The sequence below is a fragment of the Aspergillus affinis genome (assembly GCF_023601865.1).
Source record: "Aspergillus affinis strain CMG 70 chromosome Unknown NODE_83_length_165530_cov_89_932809, whole genome shotgun sequence".
NCBI classification, from domain to species: Eukaryota; Fungi; Ascomycota; class Eurotiomycetes; order Eurotiales; family Aspergillaceae; genus Aspergillus; species Aspergillus affinis.
Window position 1 is genome coordinate 49,578 of NW_026515864.1, and position 24,165 is coordinate 73,742.

The following is a 24,165-nucleotide window of genomic DNA, read 5'->3' on the forward strand; positions in this document are numbered from 1 at the left end:
TCTCAGGAATTGACTGGTCTAGCCCGTCGACCTGCAACTCGGTTCGAGTATTTGGATCGTCGAGAGAGTAGTTATCGAACCACTGATGGATCGGGATCCGTTTCAGCACCGTAGAGCGACGTTTTTGGCAGTGGGAAAGATGAATTTGGTTGTTGGTAGACGGTGCGCGATCTCGGTGCTTTCGAGGAAGACGGAACCGAAACGTTCACTGTTGCTGCCGCGGCCGTGAAGGAGGAGGATTGTATGTGTGTGCTCGTTGTTCCTCAGTAGAGGAATCACCAGAGGTATAGGGTATGGCTTGGAAGACGGCATGGCATGGATTGTTTCAGTAGAGACTACTCAGGTAGAGGGTAAAAGTCAAATCAAGCGGGCGGTAGGGATATTTTGTATGTAGCATAAACGCGCGAGCTCGAACCCCATAGATCAGTAGTGAATTTATTTTTAGCACAGGATTACTTTGTTATAGTAGAGGGAATTTAAGATCGCCCAGTTTCAAGGCTCGCGCCATGTCAGTGGTTTGACTCGGCGCTTACGCTACCACGCCCACGCTCATTGCACAGGGTTACGTGGAGACGGGCGAGTACAAGTTATTCAAGCGGGAGAAGAGCCTGGAGACAGAGAGCAAGAGATATTAAAAAGGAAAAATTATACAACAGGGTTCCAAGGCGTTTAGCTACACCTATCAATTATCAATTTAATGGTAATGTAACTCCATTAGTAGGTATAAGGCACGTGATCTGAAGAGCTGAGTCAGCTGCGGATCCGAGGCGGGCCGCGGATCGTCATCGGAACCGCCCACATCGGCTGTCCACGGCGGCCGATGCTGCGGAATGGATGAATGCAGGATTCAGGATGAAAACAGGTAGATAAACATTGTGATATCAACAATATACAGGATAGATTTGAAGATTCTCAGAAAAGCATGTAGTGATTGTCCTCACGAAGTTGGGCATTGAAGAACTGCGAAAGTAAATGCCTGAGGCTACTAAGGAGGTGCCTGATCTCCACGCTTCTGCGGGGGGTTTCCGGGGTAGGGCGGGTTGGCTTCCGCAACTCCGCAGCTGCCCGCCGCTCTCAAGTCTATTTATCCCGTGGTTCTGCAACGTCTGTTCGCACTCCTCGAACCTCTTGCTGCCATTCTCATTGGAAGGAATTTCTCTGGCCATTGCATGAAGGCCGTCAATTCCTCTCTTCTCAGTCCTATCTCCTGCAGCTGTTGAGAAAAAGCGGCTGCTTTCCTCTCCCCCAGATTTTAAATCACTGGACGTTCAATTCGTCATGCCTTCACAAGTAGCGACTTGCTTGCGCCTAGCGCGGCAGTTCTCTGCCAACTCGAGCAAGGTACATCCAGAGTCAATGTGGCATGACATCCAATTAGTACACACGAGATGCTAACACGTATTATGCGATTGCAGCACCAACGGTTTCTTGCCCGTGCTTTCTCAAGCAGTACCATCCGGCCTGAAATCAACAAGGCCCTCTCGTCTGCAGATCTGGCCATCAAAGATATGAAATCCAACTCGACCGTCTTGGCAGGTGGCTTCGGACTCTCCGGTGTCCCAGACTCGCTGATCAAAGCGGTGCTAGCTAATCCCGCGATCACGGGCTTGACGGTCGTCAGTAACAATGCCGGAGTGGACGGAGCGGGTCTGGGCCTCCTTCTTCAGTCCAAGCAGATCAAGAAGATGATTGCCAGCTACGTGGGCGAGAACAAGACCTTCGAGCGCATGTACTTGACCGGCGAGATCGAGCTCGAGTTGACACCCCAGGGTACCCTGGCAGAGCGCTGTCGATCCGGAGGCGCCGGCATCCCCGCGTTCTACACCCCCGCGGCGTTCGGTACGGTCGTTCAGACGGGCGAGCTGCCCCTGAAGCACAATCCCGACAGCACCGTCGCGCAGTACAGCCAGCCCCGGGACGTGAAGGTCTTCGACAACAAGAGCTACGTGATGGAGGAGGCCATCAAGGGTGACTACGCTTTCGTCAAGGCCTACAAGGCCGACAAGCTGGGTAACTGCCAGTTCCGATATGCCGCGGCCAACTTCAACGGAGCCATGGGACGCAACGCGAAGATGACCATCGTGGAGGCGGAGCACATCGTGGAACCCGGCGAGATCGATCCCGCCGCTATCCATCTACCTGGTATCTACGTGAAGCGCGTCATCCAGAGCACCGAGCCCAAGAACATCGAAAAGTTCACCTTCGCCAAGGAGGAGGGTGACGATGCGGCTGCCCTAGGCAAGGGCGACACTGCGGCCAAGCGGGAACGGATCGTTCGTCGCGCCGCTAAGGAGTTCAAGAACGGGATGTATGCCAACCTGGGTATCGGTATGCCCATGCTGGCTCCTAACTTCGTGGATCCCTCGGTGGAGGTGATGCTGCAGTCCGAGAACGGTATTCTCGGTCTAGGACCCTACCCTAAGAAGGGCCAGGAGGATCCGGATCTCATCAATGCAGGCAAGGAGACCGTGACTCTTTCTCCCGGTGCTGCTGTCTTCGGCAGCGAGGAGTCCTTCGGTATGATCCGTTCCGGACGGATCGACCTCACCATCCTAGGCGCTATGCAAGTTAGCGCTCGCGGTGATCTGGCCAACTGTGAGTTATTCTCGCCTCGGAATCCCAACTCCCTCAAATACTAACTAAGACATGACAGGGATGCTCCCCGGCAAGATCAAGGGCTTCGGTGGAGCCATGGATCTGGTATCCAACCCGTCTGCCACCAAGGTGGTGGTGACGATGGAACATACGGACAAGAAGGGCAACCCCAAGATTGTCAAGCAGTGCGAGTTCCCTCTGACCGGCAAGACCTGCGTCAGCCGGATCATCACCGAGCTCTGCGTGTTCGACGTTGACTTCACCGACGGTCTGACTCTGGTCGAGCTGGCCGACGGAGTCACGGCGGATGAGGTCCGCAGTAAGACGGAGGCTCCATTCAAGGTGGCTGACGACGTGAAGCCTATGCTGTAAAAGCCTGGTTCCTCTGCTTGGCTTTGCTTTGATGGGTGATAGGGGTTTACGTACATGATTGTGATTTTCAAACATATGGGTTGATTGGGGACAAAGCAAAAACAAGGAATATGTCTGCACAAGACAAGACACCTACTGTATATATGGTACCATACCTTATTTAAGTTCTCGCGTTGCTGAATTCAATGTTCCGATAACAAACCAAGCCTTCCAGACGATTACTCAAAAGAATCCAACAAATGGGGTCGACTTTTTTAATTCCCTGTCTTCTTTTAACATGACATGATATATATACACCCTCTAACCCATTATTCCAAGAACATTAGTAGTACAAACAACATAAAAATACATCCCCCTCAGAACCAATCACCTTACTTCAACCTAAAAAGGCCCTTCATCCTCTTTCCCAATCGCCCCATCCAATCGCGCGACGGCGCTTCCGCAAACTCCTTAATCACATTATCGTAATGGTCTGGGTTACTCGCGGGCCGCCGCAACTTCGGCGATAGCGGATACCGCCGGGCGTAGCGATCCTCCAGTAATGAGGACAGGGCATTGAGGGAAGACTCTGAGATTTCACCACCTTGGGGCGCGGAGGACTGTGATTGCGATTGCGGTTGGTGATTGGGGGACTGAGACTGGGACTGGGGAGAGAGGCGCGAGCGAAGGAAGGTTTGCACGGAGACGGAGGATGGGCGGACGGGGTCGGAGGGCCAGTGATTGATGAGATGCGAGATGCGCGTCTGGATGGACTGGGGGTTCTGCGGGGGGCGGTTTAGTTTGAGGGACTCGTTAGAGATTGAGATTGAGTACATACTGGTGGTTTGACCATGATGGCTGTGGGGGATTGAATTTGCTGTGTTATTGGTGCGGCGCAGGAGAAAGAGGGAGAAGCTGCAGCTACTGCGGAAGAAGACTAGGAGAAATATAAAAAGAAGGGTCGAGAACAGCAACTGCGGGGATTGTGAAGGGGAGTAAAATGCCGTTGATGAATCCGATGCGATGCTGATGAAAATCAAATCACGGGATGGGGCCAAAGTCACGGGAGCCAGAGCCAAATGCCCCAGGCAGCCGTCCAGCCCAAAGTGGATCTTCTCTCTCTCTCTCCGTCTCTCTCTCTTTCTCCCTCATTCATTCATTCATTCCCGCTCTCTTTTCCGTCTTTCATCCCGGCCTCAGCGCCTCCTTCATCTCCTATCATCTCCGTTCTTTTGTTCCTCTCCTATTCTCGAGTCTCTTTACCTTCCTATCGGCTGTTTTCTCGACCTCGTTCCCCCCTCGACCTTCCCTTCTTTTCCCGGATCGCCGGTCCCCGTCGTTCCGCTCGTCATGAGCTCGCAGCGTTACCAGCGGGTAAGAGTCACGCCATCGCCTTCCCTTCCGCGCTCCCTCTGAGAACAAGCATCCTTGCCCATTTATTGGACTAGGGAGTGTGATACGGTCGCGGTAGCAGGTTTCGCTAATACGATGCTGTTCAGGTGAACGCCCATGACGATGAGGAGGCGCCACAGTCCCAATCGTCGATCCCTCTCCGAACCAACCCAACGCCCTCTTCTCCGCCGCCCTCATTTCGCTCCCGCTCCTCCTCTCCCTCAACGAGGCGTCTTCTCCGAGATGACCCCAATGATAACGGTGCCGAAGAGACCCTCGCTGCTGCATTTGGCGATGGCAGCGATTCCGAAGTAGATGACGAACCCGATGACCGCCAACGACTCATGCGGGCCCAGCCCGAATCCCAACCGATCGCGGATAGCAACACCATAGCGAGTGCCTCTTCATCGGGCGCAGGCAGCGGATCACAATCGTCAAGGGAGCGCATTCCCGCAATGCAACGGCGACCGACGATTTTGCCGTCGTTTAATGGCTCCAGCTCGGGCCCTGGTCGCATGATTAGTTCCTCCAACGATGGCGTCTTCGCAAACCTGGCGGCTAAGCCTGAGCGAGGGGAGAAGAATGAAGATATGCCTCCGGTATGTTAATCCGATTTGCGTCGACGCTGTCGGTTATTATGTTGAATGCTAATCCAGGCCATATTTAGTCCTATGAGGAAGCCGCCGCTGACGCCACTCCGCCTTACTGGGAAACGACTATTCTTGCGCCTGGCATTGCGTCCGATGAGGTGTATGTAGATGGACTACCGGTCGGATCGGTTTTCTCGTTTGTCTGGAATGCAATGATTTCGATGTCATTCCAGCTCGTCGGGTTCCTGCTCACATATCTCCTTCACACTACACATGCGGCAAAGAATGGAAGCCGAGCAGGTCTGGGTCTTACCCTGGTGCAGTACGGTTTCTATATGAAGGGTGGCAGTGAATCTCGAGGGGGCGAAGAGGGTTCCGACCAGTATGCCACGCCGTCCGACCCTAACAGCCACAACTTTGACCCCAACTCGGTCAACGAGAGTTCGGGAGGTGACGGAGGCAGCGCCGCGGGCATCAGCACGAGTGACTGGATTTCGTATATCCTGATGATCGTGGGGTGGTTCATACTGATTAGGGCCATCAGCGATTTCCTACGAGCTCGACGGCACGAGCAGTTGGTGCTGCAGAGCCCGGATCGAGGGTTGGGAGTTCCGGTTATCGCGGAAGGCGAGCGATCGGAGACCGTTGTCTAAAGTTTTCTCTTGTCTCTATCGTATATGAAGCCTGTTTATAAATCATAACCGGGGGTTACCCTCCCGGTCCGTCAGGGTTGGAGCTTCGGAGCTAGGGAGTTTTTCTTTTTCTTGCTCTTTGATTCTGTGCATTGATTTGTTCTGGTATTGGATTTATTATTTGGCGATTTGCGCTGGCATCCGGAGGGAAACTCTCCGTCTCACACGGCGTGAATGCCACACATTCAGCATGCATTGTAGCTATTTACTGGACTGGTTTAAAGGGGGGAGTCAAGATACCAAATGTGATTCACTACCAACAACCGCCATTCCCCGGGTTTTTGCCATCGGATGGCGTGGCATTCACCAGGCAACCCTATTCTTATGCTTATTCTTGGTAGTTTCACCATCACTGTGGCTGTTCACTCGCCCTTTTTTCGGTTCCTTTCCTTTCTTTTTCTACTCCGTAGATCCGCAATTATGATTCATTTACCTTCTTAAACCCTCCTTAATTCTGCATGCTGCACCCCGTCCTTCCCTCCTTTCAAACTTCTCCATTTCTTCACGGGGCTCTTGGCGTCATCTCCGCCACTGATTTGTTTTGTTGACCCGCTCTCCATCCGTTCATCCTTCTGCTGTTTTCTCTCTGCCTCGCTTCCATTTTCCATTGCCCTACAACCCTTCCCTTGCGCTACTACCTCCTTGGGAAATGGCTAAGGCCGTTAATGCGGCGGATGAAGAATCCGCCGACCTTCCCCGCGGCCCCGTCGAGGCCCGATCGCTGTCCGCCATCACAGGCATCGCCTCCAATCCCCCCGCATATCCTCGGAATCCCACCCAGAAGAAACTTGAACCCCTGTCACTCTACATCGTGCGAGTCCCTGGTAGCAAAGGTATGCGCTCCATTCCGCCGGCCATGCGATTTTCCATACTAACTTGCTTGTTTCCCCCACTAGATGTCTTTTTGTCGCCGCTTAAACCTCCCACCAAGGCCAGTGTTTCCGCCGAGGCCATCAACTCCTCGCTGTACTACCTGCACGTTGCCACCCCGGACGATCAAGCCTTGCTTCATGAGGTCGAACAGGAACGAGAAGAAAATGCTCGACTACGTCGCGAGATGAGCGACGATGGCGACTTACCCCCCGAATTGGCGCGATTGAATAATGTCCGGCGAAAACCGGTACCTGGTGGAGGAGGTCATAATGGGGACGCTGAGAAGAAAGAGTCCCCCTCTACGCCTCCTTCTCTACCTGTTCGTCCACCGATGCATTCCCCATCGCACTCTACGGTGTCGTTACAACCGCCCCCTATGCCGGCTCGTCCAACCTTGTCCCCGCGATCATCCGGGGATTTCGCCGGCGCGCCTCAGCATCGCCAGGACTTTCTCGACAATCCGACAGTCGATTCGACGTCCGCTCGTCCGCATCGACCACTCCCACCCGTTCCCCAGGATGAAGACGCATTGGATGCCTACGAAGAGAAGTTCATGACCAAACCCCAGCGATGGAGTGCGCTCGGGCATCTCTCGCGCGGTCAGGAGTTCTGGAAAGAGAAGTACGAGGCTCTTTCTGCAGGGCGTCACAGTCTCGACTCTCGTGAACCCCGGATGCGACCGACTTCAGCCCATGCAAGCCCGACATACCCGCACATGGGTTCTCCAGGAAGAAGCCCCGGCCAATCTCCCACCCGGAGACCGCATGAGGGCAGGCTATCGGAGCGGCGGGGTTTCCACATAACCCTGATTCGTCGCGATCCTACGCATGGCAGTCAGTGGAACGTCGCGACCATGTCGATGCCCCGGATGGATAGTGGTGCCATTGACATTGAGGTATTCACACCGGGATATAAGCGATTCGCCGGGCAAAATGAACCTGTCTCTCTGGCCAGCTTGGGGATAAACCTTCCGGCGGAAGCCCGTAACTCCCTCAATATCCCGCGGCAGGCCGAGGCTGCCGAGACCACCAGTAACGAACCTGCGCAACCGCGTCGGTTCCAGCGCAAGCTGTGCGTGTCCCGGCCGCATGCGCCGGAGGAGTCGCGCGGATCGCTGGACATTCCCGGGGCTCGGCCCTCCATCGACAGCCTAGGCAGACCTGGCAGCCAGAGTGGCGGAGGTGTCTCCAAGCTCAAGAGCGGTTATTACACCTTCACCTCGCCCTGGAACGGCATTTGCACCTTCTCCACCAGTGTCAACGGCCGCAGTCTAAAATGCAAGCACATGATCCCCATGCCTGGGCTCCCTCCTGCGGCCGGTGGGAACGGCGCGGTTGAGAATCCCGCCGTCACTGTGGCCGAAATCCGCTTCAACACGCCCTTCCAGGCCGGCCATCTTCCTCATAACCCGGGCCCGTCTCACACCTCGCCTTTCTATCTCAGCCAAACCGCTGGCTTCAAAGACCCCGCTGCCGCTCCCGACAATCACCCGGACGGCACCTCCGCCTTCCTGCCGCCAGGGTCGAAGCGCAGCTCTCTGGCGTACTTCTTCAACGCACACGCTCAAGCCTTCACCAACCGCCCTCGCTCGCGCTCCGGCGCCAGCACGCACTCCAACCCCAATAATAACCAACTGCCACCCCCGACCACGCCGCCCTTCCATGCGCGCAAGCCCTCCCATAGCAGCGCCAGCAGTGTCGACATCGACGACCCCTCTGCCGAGTCGCGCCGTGCGCTCCGTCGCCCACCCAGCGAAGACCGACTAGACTTCAGTCTAGCCCGAGAACCAGCAGGTGGAGGTATGCGCGGCAAGAGCGCCAAACTCGGGAAACTGGTCATCGAAGACGAGGGCATCAAGATGTTGGATCTCGTCGTCGCATCTTGTATGGCGGTCTGGTGGCGGGGATATTATTATTGACGGACTTGCAATTGCGTTATTGAGGACTGAGTGGATTGAGGTGAGATGGAGTGATATTATCATTATTTTCGAAGCATCTTTGCATTTCTTAGGGAGTTCATCTTTTTCTCTTATCTTTCTTCTTTCTGGTTGTATGCTTACGCACGCCTGGTATCTACCTCTGTTTGCTTGCTTGATTTGACTTGATTTGGATGGATATTGTTTACGTTTTTGTTTGTTTGTTTGTTTGTTTGTTCTTACATGGGCTTGCATCTGGACCTGATCTTTGGACTTCATGGCAACTTATCAGAACCTCTTTATCGGTCTACCTGATAGAATAGACGATGTCCAGGTCCAGGTCCAGGTCCATTGCATACGATTGACGATTGACGATGATTCCCTCTGGATGGATGGATGGATTTGTTTGCTTTTACCTTTTGCTATCCTATCGACTATTTGCATCATTGCCGGAACTAGATAGAATTTGTTTGTTATTTACAACAGAAATGACACGCGACTTTATAGTCTGTCTTTAAAATTAATATAAATCCAGTTTAGAGCTTACTATCCTTTGCCGGACCTCCTTCCCGTATTCTTTCAAAGTGAAAAGAGGTATAAAATAACGCTCCGTTGTAAACTCGGTATCTATTAAGCCCTTCTATATTTAAGCCTCTTTAATCGGAAAACTGATCTATTTATAAATTTTATTCGGACGGAACTTATAGTCAGCGTTTATCAGATCATCTTGGTTAGTAAGTCTTTATCTTGTTGTATGGAAAGTCTGAGAAATAAATACACATGACAGCGAGCCGAGCATTCTGGTAGTTATAATACCGCCGGAAAACAATATCCTCCAGCCACTGCTAGACCGTCCATGGTTTCCCTCCTTGCGGCACGCCACTTGCCTAATATCAACGCGTTAGACCACGAGATCGAACTCGCTCGAGGTTGGGCCGATTTTCTACTGTAAATTGAGACGATCAAGTATTGTTATTGATTCATGTTTCATTGCCATCTCTCGCCCCTCCCCCGAGCCGACGTTGCACGTACAAAACATTTACCCCCAACCCACTACCGCTCCAGGCTCATGACCACATCCGTGGAACGCCTATGAGCCTCCTCGCTTCCTCTGCACGCTTAGTTCAAACGTAACCATATACATTCGATTGGCATTTACTCTGTCTTGGCCATTCTGTCGAAGGATGGCGCTGAGCATGAAACGCGTTCGACTCGGATGAATAGAGACGGACGTAATGTCCGGACACACCAGGCGACGATTGTCACGCCAGTATAAGGGCAAGATACTAGGTCTCAGAGCGTCTTGGTTCGCAAGATTTAGATACAGGTCCTCGACATGCCAGATGTGGAGGTCTCCATTTGATGTATCTCCCGTCGTGGCTGCCTGCCTTAGACACGATTGAATATGACCTGTGTAGTCTTGGAACTTTTCTGATCTCTCCTTACAGCTCACGGATCGCAAGAGAATGGCGTTTTCCACTCAGATCCCGACCAGAAAAACTGGGAGGTTGTCGAACGATTCGAATGAGAACCTGTTTTCAGCGGGTCCGTCGGGCTTCATCGTAAATCTGTCGGCTTACGGACATGATGGCCAGTAGATTGCTGTCGGGATTATGTTGCAGCCAGAGCCCATTTCCGCGGGGTTCAACGTCGGTGCGGCGCAGGTATTTTCCAAAATTCACTTCCTCGAAACAGAGAAGAAACCTGTAGACCATGAATCGCAACTCTGGCCAACCAATATTCTCAGGTTAGTCCGACGCCCCATTATAACATGTGTAATGGCAGCGAGATAGAGCGGAGGCTATCGAGTTATCGAGCTTGCTCAGCGCAGAGTTTGCCCGCAAGGCCCAAAAAGCTGCCATGGCACTTTTCTGCACTGTACAGTGCCTTGGACAAGACACCTCAACGAACTCCCTCCTTACCGCAAGACGCCACGTGACCTTACGCGGTCTGAGCCCGCCCATGGGTTACCCATGGAGCAGCAGGGTCAAGCCAGTCGCCAAGTTTCCAGGACGAAGTGTAGTCCCAGACCACGATTCAGTAATTCGCAGGTCCGCCGTTTACACGAGAGATCATTTTGCTGGTTCTACATCTCGTAGGATCAATTCTAAATCATCCCACCATCTGACCAGTTAAGTTAGGTAGTCAGCCGGAGTCAATAGATCGTCGTAGTTTATATGGTGTAGTTTCTTACAAAACAAATCGTTCGTCATCATCACACTAATCGACTGATATAGAATTAAAGCAGAAGAAAATACACTATCTCATGCTATACTCGCTAATACCTCTTCTTCTACTTACTAACTACCCAACAGGATATGGATATAGAGCCAAGAGAAATACAAGAAAAAGAAAGAAAGAATAAGAATTAACATTTCAATCTTTGATTTCATCCCCTGGGCTTTGTTTTTGTTTTTTTCTTCTTTTTCTCGTAATTTGGCTTATCGGTGTGCGTCCATTCCACGGGCCAGCGACGATTCCAGATCGTTCTGATGGCCACCACCGCTCGGCGCCAGCGCCTCCTGAGGCTTGGGTTCCTCCTGCTTCCAGCCGCTCTGCTGGTTCTCCGGGATGGGGACGTTAGTCTGCTGGGCGATCTGCTGCTGCTGGGCAGCGGCGGCCTGCGCCTGGGATTGCTGCCTCACGACGGACCGGAACCGCACCACCTCGTCGTAGATCATGCGACGCATCTCGGCGACGTCTTCGACGACCTCGAAGTGGAAGTCGAAGGTGGTCGGGCAGGTCGGCTCGTCCGACGCGTCGTGCCAGATGTGCAAGTAGGGATGCTCCAGGGCCTCCTCGACGGAGATTCGTGACGTCGGGTCGAACGCGAGCATGCGGTCGAGCAGGTCCAGCGCGTCGGGGTTCGCGCTGGGGAACAGCCGCTGGAACGGGATCTTGGGCATGAAGGGCAGGTTGCGCACGTACTCCTGCGCCCGGGGGGAGCCGATCCGCGCCAGGGTCTCCTCGTTGGGGGTGCCGAGGTAGTGCAGGATCTGGTTCAGCTGGTCGACGTAGTCGCGGCCCTTGAAGAAGGGCCGTCCTCCGAGGAGTTCCGCTAGGATACATCCGACGGACCACACATCAACTAGAGGAGTAGTTAGTACGGGATGAGTTTTGATTGTGAGAAGGAACACGCACTGGCTTTGGTGTAGCTTTGGAAGCTCAGCATAATTTCGGGAGCACGATACCACCGGGTCGCAACGTATTCGGTCATGTAACCGGCGTTCTCCTCCGGGTCGATCGAGAAACCACGAGCCAGGCCGAAATCGCAGATTTTGAGCTCGCAGTCCGCGTTAACCAGCAAGTTACCGGGTTTCAAGTCTCGATGCAGCACATTGGCGGAGTGAATATACTTCAGACCGCAGAGGATCTGGTAGATGAATGATTGGAAATGGGCGTCGGTCAAGGGCTGTCCAGAGCGAATGATAGCGGCCAGATCACATTCCATCAATTCTGCGTTGAACGTCAGCTACTACCACCCATTTACATTATATGCAGAACTCCATCTCGAGCGATCGGTCTCTCTCACCTTCATAGAGGTACGTTTCGTTGAAGTTATCCGGTCGAGGAATATCCATATCATACAGGCAAGTAATCTGCAGGCCATCGGGGTCAGTTTCAACTCGGCGACGACAGCGGGGTTCAAACGGACGTTGCGATGGCCTCGGAAGTGCTGAAGCAGCTTAATTTCTCTCAGAGCGCGCTTGGCCAGGATCTTCTTGCTGAAGACGTTGGTGACCTTCTTGACGGCGACACCTTCGCCGGTCTGGGTGTTCTGGGCGGCACTGTCGTAAAGAAGAGGAGGGGTTAGCATTCTAGTTCTAGCAGGCAGACAAGTATGTAGGACCGACGCACCAGACAATACCGTAGGCGCCCTGACCCAGCTCCTTGGTCACATTGTAGCGTTCATCGACGATGAAGTCCTGGTTGAAGACCTTGAAGATCTTACGACCCTGCAAATCAGACATTGTCGCTGGGGAATGAGGCGATTAGACCGGAAGGCGGGGGAAGAAGGAAGAGAGAAGAGAAGAGAAGAGAAGAGGAAAGATGGAAGCGAGAAAAAAGGAGGGGAGGAAGAGGGGAAGACGGTGATGACAGTGGCGGTGCTGTTTGTGTCCACCCTCTCTTTGTGGGATGAGGAGATGCGCTTGTCTGGATTTCACTATTTTTTTTCCCAGGATGTGATGAACGTGGAGGGGGGAAGATGCAGGAGGAACAATGAGAAATAGTCAGTAGGCGCCGGGACGAGGAGAAAAGAAGGTGATTGAAAGACGGAACCGCCGCAGCCCCGCAGTTTAGTTTAGTTTCACGTTGCAACTGACACTGACAGAATTGACTGACAGCATTCGGATTATATTATGATAATAATATGATAATAGGATTACTATCCATGGACGAGAGTCCGAGACAGTCCCGGTGGATGCTCGCGAATTAATTAACTCTTTAATTAATCGTTTCCTCTCTGCAATCCACCGCAGATCGCACCGTGACCTGGTTGCCTTTTTACCTGGTCTTCTAGCTTGGTTCATATCTTCATTTCAACAGGGACAGAGTCTGGAAGACATCATGCCCGCTATCTATCGATCGATCTACCCGTCTATCTTCTTATTCTGTCCCGAGTTCCCTTCGAATTCCCTTCAATCCCGGTCCCCAAGACGGTAGATGCCTCGATACCTGAGGCCCCGCAGTGGAGAAAGCCTGCCGACAATGAGATTAATGAGATGCACTGATAAACGCCAGAAAACGAGAATGACGAGGCCAGGATGATCCCAAGCTCTGCAGAGAAATGACCCTGAAGGCCGAACTCCTGAAAACACGGTGGCTTGTTTCTCATTTCCGCGCACGGATTGCCGAACGCTCATGACGCTCGGTTCCAGACCACCTCCAAGACCTGAGGAGCTTCGGTCTCGCCTCGCTCGCGCAAATAGATTTGTCGCACCCGGTCTGGCCCGTCCGCAATGGCCTCCTTCAGTCGGAAGGAAATCTTGTCCTGGTCCTTGCCCCGTAGTGGTCCCAGGCTGTACGCGAACGGATTCGACCCTTCGTATTTGCTGTCATCCCACGTTTGCTCCATCGCCGCCGGGTCGAGAAATTCGCGCGAATACTGAATGACCGAGTATCCGTTGATCAGGTACCAGCCGTCCGCCAGCTGCCAGCGTCGCAGCACACACTCAGAGCCGCACACGGCGCCCACTTTGCCCAGTGCGGCGATGTTGGTGTGATGCCAGGACTTCCAATGGTGCAGGGACAGCGGAAGGCGCCGCCCGGACTCGTAGAAACCCGACACGTCGCCGCGCAGGTCGAGCTGGTGGAGATCGCGGTCCCATGTGAGTTTGGTATCCGTGTGCGCGTAGATGCACTGCCCGATCATGCCGTCGCCGGCGCCCTTAAAGAGATAGCAGTCGTCGAAGACCTTGTCCAGTCGCTCCACCATTGGTAAGGAAAGGAAGACTCCTGCGCCACCATACGCGATGTGGCCGGCCAGATACAGGTACCACATGTCTTCGGAGAGCGCACCGATATACTGCGGGCGTGTGGCGTCGTAGGAGGCCAGTCGGTCGACCAGGTTCTGCATGGACGGGAAGAAAGTATCGTCGTCGATCAAGACGGTCCATTGGGTCGACGCGTCGCGGTGTTCGAGGAAAATGCGCACCAGTGAGAAGTATCGGTCCAGCACCTCCTCATCCCATTTTTGGATAATCGTCAGGCGCAGACCCAGCTGCCTGGCCCGCTCCTCCGTCTGTGTCCGCAGCGATCCTCCTTCATCGATCACGGCGATAATGTGTGCGCCCGTGCCCGCCGCCCAGTGAGCAAATGCGTCCAGAGAGTTGTGTAGTCGCTCGATAGAAGTTGCCACTCCGAAGATCAGATGCGACGCATTGACCGGAGCGCTTACCACGGGGCCGGGGATCGTTAGGGACGTAGAGCATTTTTCTTCCTGTAAGCCTTCGCGCGTGCTCTCGGTATCCAGGCGAACGGGGTGGTAGGCAGGGAAGGACACGTCAAGGGAGTCGGAGAAGTTGGTGAAGTTGGGAGTCGGTGCGACGGCGATTTCCAAGCGCGCGTACTCCACCGTGGAGGCATTGGTGTAGGTTCGGAGGATGTCGAGATCGGTGTAGCAGGTGCCGTTGAACTCGCCGGCAGGGATCGGGGGATTCACTCCGGCATCGAGGACGGGGTCGACGGTGCTGTCATGTAAATAAAGGAAGGAGATGGCAGTGCAGATGATGAAGAAAGTCGCCGTCAAAGCAATCAGTCTCAGCAGAGTCGCTTGGCGCAGTTGAAGCAAGTGACGGTGGAGTTGCTGCATCGCGACCAAGACATGACTGATCCTTCGGACTACGTAAGAACCGGACAATCGTGCTTGTGTCAATTGGGGGGAAATTAACAAACTGAATCTGCAGGAGATCGACGTCTAGAAATGCCGAAGTATCCCTTGCCCGTCAGCGGACTTACTCAGTAGTGCTTACCGACAGGAAAAGAGAAAAGCGAGAGGAAAAGATGAAACGTGAAGGGGTTCCGCTTAGTTTGATCGGCACGTTTCCATGCCTTTCGCGGTTCCATGGCTCATCAGCATTCTAGGGCAATGCTACCAAGGGCTAATCCATGGTTTGGATTGAATCCTTTGGTGTCAACTGTTGACGGAGGACGAAGGGTCTTAATTCTTCAAGATCTCTTTCGAGCCTCCGGCTACTTATTCTAGAGCTCGGCACCAACACTGTATGTATATGTCTCTGCATCGTGCACTCTGCATACATATTTCAGTTGACCGAGCCCTTAAATCTATTCAGGCATGCATTAGATCGAGATAATAATATACCTTTCAAATCTTGCACCTCTGCAATGTAGTGCGGTTCACCACGTGGCTGTATCCAAGCTTTAATTCAATCAGAGATATCGACAAGATATTTACCTATATCTACGAAATACATCAAGGATGATGGGGAAAGGGAAGGGAAAGAGAGCTCGAAACATAGTAGATGGAGAGAAAATGCTAGGTGATGGTTTAAAAAGGTAGATGGTGTTCGTCTCCTAACCAATGTATGATTTGTCTACTCTACTACTCCACTAGGTTAGTACAAAAGTACCACCCATCCATCATCCTTCATATCTTCATCGCTTCATTCAATCAACCGGTATACTTTTATTTCTGGCAGGATATATCAAGATTCAATACGAACTCCCGTGACCACGTCGGATAAAAACAAAGATAAGAAAAGGGAACAAAATGCTGTGGTGTATTCATGCAAAATCTTTGGCAAACGTAACAAAAACTCTACAGAGAGCTGACAAGTCTCCGCTCCTTGCGCAGAGCCTTGAGCTTGGTACGAGCCTCCTCAAGAGGGATCATGACGCCCTGTTTCTGGGTAGCAGGGTCGTCACGGTTGCGGATGTTGACGGTGCGGGATTCCTTCTCGGAGGCACCGACAACGAAGATGAAGTTGTACTGGTGCAGCTGTCCAGTACGGATCTTCTTCTGCATGGTGTTGCCACTGATGTCGATGTCGACGTTCAGCTTGTCACCCCGCAGGATTTCCTGCAGCTCTTGGACATAGTCGTTCACGGCGGGCATGACGGGCACAATCAGAATCTGGCGAGGGCTGATCCAGAAGGGCCACTTGCCACCGAAGTGCTCGATCAAGATACCCAGGAATCGCTCGAAGCTACCAATAATAGCACGGTGGATGACCACGGGACGGGCACGGCCCGCTCCAAGCTCGTTGCTCTTGCTCTGGCCCTCCTTCTGCTCATCCTCGGTGGCCACTTGGACCTTCTCGCCCTTCTCGTTGGTCATGTACTCAAGCTTGAAGTTGATGGGGGCTTGGTAATCGAGCTGGATAGTGGCGCACTGGAACTCTCTCTTGAGAGCGTCGGCGATGGTGATATCGATCTTGGGGCCGTAGAAAGCACCGTCACCCTCATCGATGGTCCAGTCGTTGCCCATGAACTTGGTCATGCAGGCCTTCAGCTGTTCTTCGGCGTAGTTCCAGGTCTCGAGCTCACCAAGGTACTTCTCGGGGCGGGTGGAAAGCTTCAGCTTGAAGGTGAATCCGAAAAGGCCATAGATAGACTTCAGGAAGTCAAAGAGACCCTCGATTTCTTGGGCAATCTACAAAAAAGAAAAATTAGTCTGAACGATATGGCACTGTCCGCTAAACTCGGAGCGAACTTACCTGATCCTCAGCACAGAAGATGTGAGTGTCATCCTGCTGGAACTTCCGGACACGAGTAAGACCGCTCAGGGCTCCCGAAGCCTCGTTTCGGTGCAGAACACCGAAATCCGCAAGTCTCAGGGGGAGCTCTCGGTAACTCCGCTCACGGTGGCCGAAAAGCACGAAATGTCCGGGACAGTTCATGGGCTTGAGGGCCCATTCTCGCTTCTCGACGTCGAGCTTGAACATGTCATCCTTGTAGTGTTGCCAGTGACCCGAGGTCTTCCAGATGCCAACATCGTACATGTTGGGGGTCTGGACCTCCTGGTAGCCTCGCTTGCGGTATTCCGTTCGCAGAAGAGACTGGAGAGCGTTGAAAATCTTGGTACCGTTGGGGAGCAGGAAGGGGCAGCCGGGAGAAACTTCGTCGAAGAAGAACAGTTCTTGCTCCTTGCCGATTCGCACGTGGTTACGCTTCTCAGCCTCCTCCAGGAACTTCAGATGCTCCTGCATCAGCTTCTTGTCGGGGAATGCAACACCACGGATACGTTGCAAGGAGTCGTTGGCCTGGTCACCCAGGAAGTATGCGGAGGAGTTCTTTGAACCGGATCATTAGTGTGGGCATTCCAGAAGATAGGGTTCAGCTTTCGTACCTGCATGATCTTGAAGGTCTTGACCTTGCCAGTGTTCTGGATGTGAGGACCTCGGCAGAGATCCACCAGGGTACCACAACGGTAGACGGTGCTCTTCTCTCCAGTGACCAACTTCTCAATGTAGTGCAGCTTGTATTTGCTGTACGAGAACATCTTGCGAAGGTTCTCTTTCGTGACTTCCAATCGGTCAAAGCTCTGCTTCTCCTTGAAGATCTTAGAGGCCTTGTTGTCCAGCGACTTCCAGTCACTCTCCTTGACGACACGGCTGTTCATCAGGTCAGCTTTGTCGGAACAAATAGCGATGATCCGATTTCACCGCGCCACCAATTAAGCTGATTTAAACGTACCTGTCAGGCATAGCCATATCATAGAAGAAGCCCTGAGGGGTAGGAGGTCCATGAGAAAGGAGACATCCATATTCGCACTCGCAGGCTTCACCCAAGCAATGCGCACTGGAGTGCCAGAAAACCTCCCGTGCCTCGGGGTGCTCGAAGGGAAGATAAGAAACCGTGCAGTCGCTTTCAAACGGGCGGCCTAGATCCCATAGCTCCTTGTTGATCTTGGCGATGACCACATTGGCACTCAGCTCCTTGGGCAGGTTCTTGAGCAGATGAGCAGGTGTGTTCTCCCAGGCCTTGGCAGCGACCGTCGAGACCTCTCCGTTTCCGAGGTCGATGGTGACATTGATATCAGGGTGCGGCTTGTTCTTGAGCTCCTCGAGATGCTCCTGCCACAGCTGTTCGAAGAGGTTGTTTCGCTCGACAATGAAATCGGGGAGCAAGTCTATCGGCGCATTGATCTGATTAGGAGGGGTTTCGGAGAAATTTGGCGGGGTAGAGGGACAAGGCACGAAAACTCACCACCTTTGGCCTCTGCGGGCCGGACAGGCAAGACTTCGGCGCCTTCGGTAGCCATGGTTGTATCCCGGTACTTTTCTGGAGAAAGTGAAAAGGTGTCGGAGCAGAGGCGTGAGAGCAAGGAGGGGGGGGCCAACGACACGATGACTCCTTCGCACTCGGATAGGAATAGATCGATGGACGCAAATCCGATCAGTGAGGCCCCGAAGGCGGTGAGTCATGTGACAGAAAACTGCCCTGGCGGCTAGCGACACTTTACCGCATCGAGCTTCCCACCATTTGAAAACTTCTCCGGGCTCCGTTCATACAGATCAATCACCGATTATCGCAGCCATAATGTCTTTTCGCGGAGGAGGTCGTGGTGGCTTTGCCACCGGTTCTAATCGCGGCGGTTTCGCCCCCCGTGGTGAGTCGCAATCCATGCAGGAAGTTCGAGGTTTCAATGGGGGTACATGCTAACGAAAATTTCATCGGACAGGCCGCGGAGGCTTCCAGCAGCAGTCGTTCGGTCCCCCTGCCCAGGTCCTAGGTAAGAATACACGAAAATAAAACGAGGAGGACAGAATGATCTTTGAATGGAACGGCCGGCTAATATACATCTAGAGATGGGATCGTTCATGCACGCTACCGAAGGCGAGATGGTTTGCGAATCTGTCAACCCCAAGATTCCCTACTTCAACGCCCCCATCTACCTGGAGAACAAGGTATGATAACACTTCAGATGCGATCATATGCAATCCGGCGGTTGGAAAAAGGGATTAACAAAGTTCTGTCGCAGACCCCTATCGGAAAGGTCGATGAGATTCTCGGTCCTATCAACCAGGTCTACTTCACCATCAAGCCCCAGGAGGGAATTGTCGCAACCTCTTTCAAGCCCGGTGACAAGGTCTACATTGGTGGCGATAAGCTCCTTCCTTTGGAGAAGTACGTTATACTTTCATGCTCCGTGTTGCTACTGCCTATACACCTGCTAACCGTGTGAAATCAGATTCCTTCCTAAGCCCAAGCCCCCTCCAGGTAGGATAACAAACACGCCCATACCCCTGCTCAACATTCAAAGCTCCTTACTGACAACGTTCTTCAGGTGCTGCGAAGCCCAAGAGAGCCGGTGGTGCTAGCCGAGGTGGACCCATGCGTGGTGGACGCGGCGGTGGACGCGGCGCTCCCCGCGGACGTGGTGCCCCCAGAGGCCGTGGTGGCTTCGGCGGCGGTGGTTTCTCTCGAGGTGGTGGTGGCGGCTTCTCCAGGGGTGGTGGCAGAGGAGCCCCTCGTGGAGGTGGAGGCTTCCGCGGACGTTATTAGACAGTCTCTGTCTTGCTTAGTACTGTCATATTACGGCGTTTTGGGAAAACGGGAGCTCTTGCAGGAACTTTTTTGTCTCGATATTCTTGTGCATCCTAAAGGAAAAGATTTACCTGTCTGCAGAGGCTGTAGAATAGATCCAGCCATTGAATGGACGTCTTACGAGAATAGAGTAACTTGCCAGTTGGGAATTTGTCGTATTTCGTATGCATTTTGGAAAATGAGATCGGACCGGATTTTCCCATCCTCCGAGATTCCCGTGGCTAGTGAGTGTGGCGCAGCAGAACCACCGCCTGGCAATGACGTCTGGCGGCACATGCCGAGCCGTAGAATCTCTGTGCGCCTGTCCGTCAACACACCCTTCCGACAGTCATTGCCAACATCTACGTCGATTCCTCCCACGTCATCCATGCCCGTTTCGCTCGACATTTAAGCGTTACGGCAGATCCCACATCGATTCCCCTCTCCTTTTCTTTGTATTTTCTACGATTGAGCATGTCTCGTCGGACATCAGCCATGTCTTCGAGCACTTCCACGAATAGCGGTGTCCCGCATGCGAGCGACGGTGGTGAGCTCTGATGGCCAAGATTCCCTTCTCTCTGTTCCTGGCGCTCATTCTCAGCAGGCCAAGAAAAGCAGAAGATGCTACTTTCTTCGGAGACCGGCCACTTCAGCATGATCAAGTCAGTCGCTGTCCATCTTCCCTCGGCGCTAATTGGATCATCTGCTCACTTCAATTCCGTGCTCTAGGGCTTTGCACCTTGCCGATCTAGTGACTGAACTCAATGGTAGTTACTCAAGGCTATCTGAATAAATCTTCTCGGTAATATGCTGACTCTTATTTGTAGGATTTTGCGGAGGCAAGCTCACCCGATCTGGTTTTCGCACTCCCGCGAAACTACCCAACTAACCTCCTCAATAGTGATGTCAGTCCTCTCGTCCATGCGGTACTGCCTCGGAGACCCCTCTGATCACGGTGCCATCTGGGCCGCTCTCGCCTTCATGCCATTCGGTCTATTTTTCGATTTTATGGACGGCAAGATTGCCCGGTGGAGAAAGAAGTCCTCTCTTATGGGACAAGAACTCGACTCTCTGGCGGACCTGGTAGGCCCTTCCACCACCTCCTCTTGCTCAGCACAAAATCCATTTACTAAACACCCTCATCTCCGCTTCAGATCTCCTTCGGTATGGCGCCCGCCGCGGCCGCATTCGCGCTCGGAGCCCGCACGTCTCTGGATCATCTCCTGCTTTCCTTCTTTGTCCTCTGCGGCCTGACCCGATTGGCACGATTCAACGTGACGGTCGCTGTCCTGCCCAAGGACAATTCCGGCAAATCAAAGTACTTCGAAGGCACGCCCATCCCCACCACACTATCTATCGCTTCCTTGATGGCGTACTGGGTCTCGAAGGGTTGGATTCAGGAGGATCTACCGCTGGGTCTTGTCGCGCAGGGCACGATCTTCGAATTCCATCCTGTGGTGCTCCTCTTCGTTCTGCATGGCTGCCTGATGGTCAGCAAGTCCATACATATCCCTAAGCCTTGAAAGAGTCTGTATCTGTGTACAGATGGTTGGAATCCGTGTGTCTGGATTCGGTATTTTTTTTTTTTCTTTCTCTTTCTCTTTCTTGATAGAGCGGTTTTACGAGCATATATAAAGAGAGAAAAGCCTACAAAACACACACACACACACACACACACACACAGCGATAGGGATATGAAGCATTTAGTGGGACAGAACGTATAGATTGCAGATATTCGTGTTTTTTTTTTTTCGTGCCAAGCAAAAGTAACTATCCGTAGATATGTATCGCTGTCATATGCTACGAGTACAGAAAGTATAGATAAGCAATCACAATACAATCTCCAAGTGAACAATTTCTTTACTACAGTATGATGCCACGAAATCTCCGGAGCAATGCCTCTCTCCTCAAACTCATCCAGCTCAATAAATAAAGGAGCGGACTTCTTTGCCCCGCGAGCGGGGAGATGGTGAGGGGTGGCCATACACAGAGCTGAGGAGAGGAGTGGTCTCCACCGAGAGGGGAAGGAAGTAGTAGAACGACTTCTTCTCTTCCTCCAAGGGAGAACTTGACTAGCGAATTGGATGCAGAAGTAACACTTTCGGTGGTCCTATTAGACCGCAGATGACTCTTCAAGGGAGTTAATCCACACTGTAAACTACTGTGACGCGAGGACTGCCTGAAGTGACTTGTTGCTTGAACCCGCTGCTTATAAAAGATAACTTGCACTGGAGGATGTTTCTGGCGAATTGTACATTTTCACGTCCGGCGTTCCCTACCTACCTAGTTTCGTTCGTATCTGATCAAGTACAGTGTATACCAAAGTTGGTGGAAACCAATTGGTTTCCTACAGATCCGTAGCCTCTCTTTGCAAATCCGGAGTCATTCGGCCCTGGATGATTGACCTTGAATGGGGTGGAGAAAGCGCAAATCATATCGATGACCTTGAAACCCAATAGACAAATTGAGATGCAGTAGAGTAATTCTCGTGTTTCGCAGCAGACACAAATGGAGATTATAGGTGGATATACAACCAAGTGATCCAAAAAGCCGCATGTAATCCTAGGTCATGGACTTGGGTGGAGAGAACACACGAGATGCCACGCCTAGATCTAGGGAGGATTCCTACAATATATAAAGATCTTACGGCGTAGAACCAGAGCAATGCCCCATGGAACAGATCGAATTTGATATCAGATCTGTGAGACAAACGACCAGCACAAGAAACTCGTGCTGATAACCCAATCAAGATCTTACCAAAGAATACATATCATTTCGGAATCAGACGGCAAAACTCCTGCACCTTACAAGGCCGCTACCACCCACAATACTGAGTACTCCGTACAGCCGTCTCAATTTTCAGACACGATTAGAATCGACAAAATCTGGATTTGGTGAGGCGACGGAACGTTGATCAATCAATCCAGCCCGAGTCGAGAGTCGAGTCTAGACTGCATAGACTGGCAGACCGACGGAATTCCTGGAAACGAACGGGCCTGGGTGCTCCGCCGGAAGAGACAGAGTAACATTTGCTACCTTGCTAGCCTCGAAGGCCGGCGTGTATTTTCCAGAATTGCCGTGGGAGCTGACATGTTTTCTCGTGGGTCGTGACAGGTTCTAGACCCCGGCCGACGTGGCCCGACGACTCGACGAGGGCTCGAATGGTGGGAAATTCAAATTGGTAATCAGAGTATTGATCCATCCATAGGTACAGAGTTATTTATATTGGTATTACTGAGTACTCCGTAACTAGTGTTATTAGTTATTAGTATTGAGAGTCGCAAGTTGCTCGGACCTTGAGCTAATAATGGCCGGGTTGGCGAGTTCCGTCGTTCGTCGGGCGTCCATCGGGGCTACTGGCTGGCTAGTCACTCGTTCCTGGCAGCTGGGCGAACTCCCGTCTGGACGATGGCACAAGTCGTATAGAAATGATAATTCATTCCTGTTGCCGTGAAACGACGCGACAACGTGTACAGATCTGCTGCGAGACTAGGTAGGTAAGTAATAGAATGATCACCTCCTTGCGCCGATGTTATCCGGCAGTAACAGATACACAGTCACACTGTACGGACTGTAGTAGGTAATCTCCATAATCAAGAAAGTCGCGAGTACCCCGTACTCGCCTTCCAATATGAAACAAAAACCCAGATAAGCTTATTTGGCATTCTCAGTCAAGCATCAATAGCAACGAGAGAAACACATCGCATGCCCGGACAAGACAATGACTCTCTCTGACTGATTGGCTGACTTGTACTCTCCAGCCGCCGTGACATGCGACGATCGTCCTTCGCAAGGGACATGTGTCAATAATTTGAGCGCGTCTTGGCGATAATTTACCAGGGTTCTGTTTTCCGCCCTCTTCCCAAGCATGCCGAATGAGTCGGAAGGGAAGATCTGAATGCTCTGTTGCGAATAATGTGGATGCGGATGGCTGGTATGTCCGGGTAAACAAGATGCTCCATATCACCATACCTAAGCGCCGGCTGCAATGTTCACATGAATAGCATCATTCGGACGTGGTTTGTTGCCGGGAAGAAGGCGATCTTTTGCCTTCTCTTACGTGCACCATGCTCATGCTGCATGAGCGAGGCGAGTTGCCCAGGTTCTTGTTCCGGAGGTGCAGGGCTAAGATGCAACTGACCGGAAGAACATGGGACATTATTATTATTATTGCCTCGGATTCCCTCAGGAGATCCGTTCGCTGAGTCAACCGCGTAATGGGATTACGCAGATTCCTTACATTCCTTACAGGAACCTGCGTCAGGATCCGGTTCAGGTCCACTGATCCCGGGAGTGTCCGCTTTTTACCCATGGAAAATACCTCAAGGGAACTGAAGTCATTGTTTAGATTTCGTCGTCCTCAGTAGATATAGCATCGTTGATTCTGTTCATTGTGAGTCAAGTTAGTAGATATATGGACAGAAGTAATTGTCAATAAGACATCTGAGTCCGTCCCTCCCACATGTCCATTTTTCGAGCAGCGGCGGGGAACTGCAAACACGGGTCAAAGGCCCCGTAATTGCCCCGATGATCGCCCCCCTGATTGGCGGGCAGCTGCAGCTCAGGATCAAAAAGGACCGCCGAGTGTGTTCACATTGTCAGACAAAATGCTGCCGGGTCTCACTCGCCACCCCTCGGTCATCTTCCATAGCAGAAAAAGAGAATTGATACTAAAGAAAGCGTTTCGGACACGATGACGCTGGCCGTTGCATTGTCAATAATCTTTACTTTTGAGTTCGTCCGCTGCAGGTACTTTATGTCGCTTAAA

At 52.4% G+C, this 24,165-nt stretch overlaps 9 protein-coding genes across 9 annotated transcripts; 5 read left to right on the forward strand and 4 right to left on the reverse strand.

The window, feature by feature from the left end:
* Nucleotides 1–1,278: 1,278 nt before the first annotated feature.
* KD926_010620 (3-oxoacid CoA-transferase) lies at nucleotides 1,279–2,967 on the forward strand (the record flags this gene model as incomplete). The annotated part of the gene is made up of 3 exons (XM_053103002.1): nucleotides 1,279–1,341; nucleotides 1,416–2,595; nucleotides 2,654–2,967. 3 exons carry the CDS (start codon nucleotides 1,279–1,281, stop codon nucleotides 2,965–2,967), a joined length of 1,557 nt encoding a protein of 518 aa, XP_052953556.1.
* A 371-nt stretch (nucleotides 2,968–3,338) lies between these two features.
* On the reverse strand, nucleotides 3,339–3,799 carry KD926_010621 (ubiquinol-cytochrome c reductase complex assembly factor 2; the record flags this gene model as incomplete). Its single annotated transcript, XM_053103003.1, has 2 exons — nucleotides 3,339–3,728; nucleotides 3,785–3,799. The coding sequence occupies 2 exons, from the start codon at nucleotides 3,797–3,799 to the stop codon at nucleotides 3,339–3,341; spliced, it is 405 nt and encodes a 134-aa protein (XP_052953557.1).
* A 497-nt stretch (nucleotides 3,800–4,296) lies between these two features.
* KD926_010622 (metal homeostatis BSD2 family protein) lies at nucleotides 4,297–5,581 on the forward strand (the record flags this gene model as incomplete). The annotated part of the gene is made up of 3 exons (XM_053103004.1): nucleotides 4,297–4,320; nucleotides 4,446–4,937; nucleotides 5,006–5,581. The coding sequence occupies 3 exons, from the start codon at nucleotides 4,297–4,299 to the stop codon at nucleotides 5,579–5,581; spliced, it is 1,092 nt and encodes a 363-aa protein (XP_052953558.1).
* A 688-nt stretch (nucleotides 5,582–6,269) lies between these two features.
* On the forward strand, nucleotides 6,270–8,411 carry KD926_010623 (uncharacterized protein; the record flags this gene model as incomplete). The annotated part of the gene is made up of 2 exons (XM_053103005.1): nucleotides 6,270–6,453; nucleotides 6,517–8,411. 2 exons carry the CDS (start codon nucleotides 6,270–6,272, stop codon nucleotides 8,409–8,411), a joined length of 2,079 nt encoding a protein of 692 aa, XP_052953559.1.
* A 2,438-nt stretch (nucleotides 8,412–10,849) lies between these two features.
* mpkA (mitogen-activated serine/threonine-protein kinase SLT2) lies at nucleotides 10,850–12,379 on the reverse strand (the record flags this gene model as incomplete). The annotated part of the gene is made up of 5 exons (XM_053103006.1): nucleotides 10,850–11,496; nucleotides 11,550–11,864; nucleotides 11,941–12,007; nucleotides 12,064–12,196; nucleotides 12,267–12,379. 5 exons carry the CDS (start codon nucleotides 12,377–12,379, stop codon nucleotides 10,850–10,852), a joined length of 1,275 nt encoding a protein of 424 aa, XP_052953560.1.
* An 890-nt stretch (nucleotides 12,380–13,269) lies between these two features.
* KD926_010625 (glycosyltransferase family 31 protein) lies at nucleotides 13,270–14,721 on the reverse strand (the record flags this gene model as incomplete). Its single annotated transcript, XM_053103007.1, has 1 exon — nucleotides 13,270–14,721. One exon carries the CDS (start codon nucleotides 14,719–14,721, stop codon nucleotides 13,270–13,272), a length of 1,452 nt encoding a protein of 483 aa, XP_052953561.1.
* Nucleotides 14,722–15,687: 966 nt separating this feature from the next.
* KD926_010626 (threonine--tRNA ligase THS1) lies at nucleotides 15,688–18,132 on the reverse strand (the record flags this gene model as incomplete). Its single annotated transcript, XM_053103008.1, has 5 exons — nucleotides 15,688–16,521; nucleotides 16,586–17,161; nucleotides 17,218–17,482; nucleotides 17,565–18,000; nucleotides 18,078–18,132. 5 exons carry the CDS (start codon nucleotides 18,130–18,132, stop codon nucleotides 15,688–15,690), a joined length of 2,166 nt encoding a protein of 721 aa, XP_052953562.1.
* Nucleotides 18,133–18,410: 278 nt separating this feature from the next.
* KD926_010627 (H/ACA ribonucleoprotein complex subunit GAR1/NAF1) lies at nucleotides 18,411–19,376 on the forward strand (the record flags this gene model as incomplete). Its single annotated transcript, XM_053103009.1, has 6 exons — nucleotides 18,411–18,480; nucleotides 18,553–18,603; nucleotides 18,678–18,778; nucleotides 18,853–18,998; nucleotides 19,063–19,091; nucleotides 19,159–19,376. 6 exons carry the CDS (start codon nucleotides 18,411–18,413, stop codon nucleotides 19,374–19,376), a joined length of 615 nt encoding a protein of 204 aa, XP_052953563.1.
* A 924-nt stretch (nucleotides 19,377–20,300) lies between these two features.
* KD926_010628 (CDP-diacylglycerol-serine O-phosphatidyltransferase) lies at nucleotides 20,301–20,920 on the forward strand (the record flags this gene model as incomplete). Its single annotated transcript, XM_053103011.1, has 2 exons — nucleotides 20,301–20,480; nucleotides 20,552–20,920. 2 exons carry the CDS (start codon nucleotides 20,301–20,303, stop codon nucleotides 20,918–20,920), a joined length of 549 nt encoding a protein of 182 aa, XP_052953564.1.
* Between the last annotated feature and the right edge of the window lie 3,245 nt (nucleotides 20,921–24,165).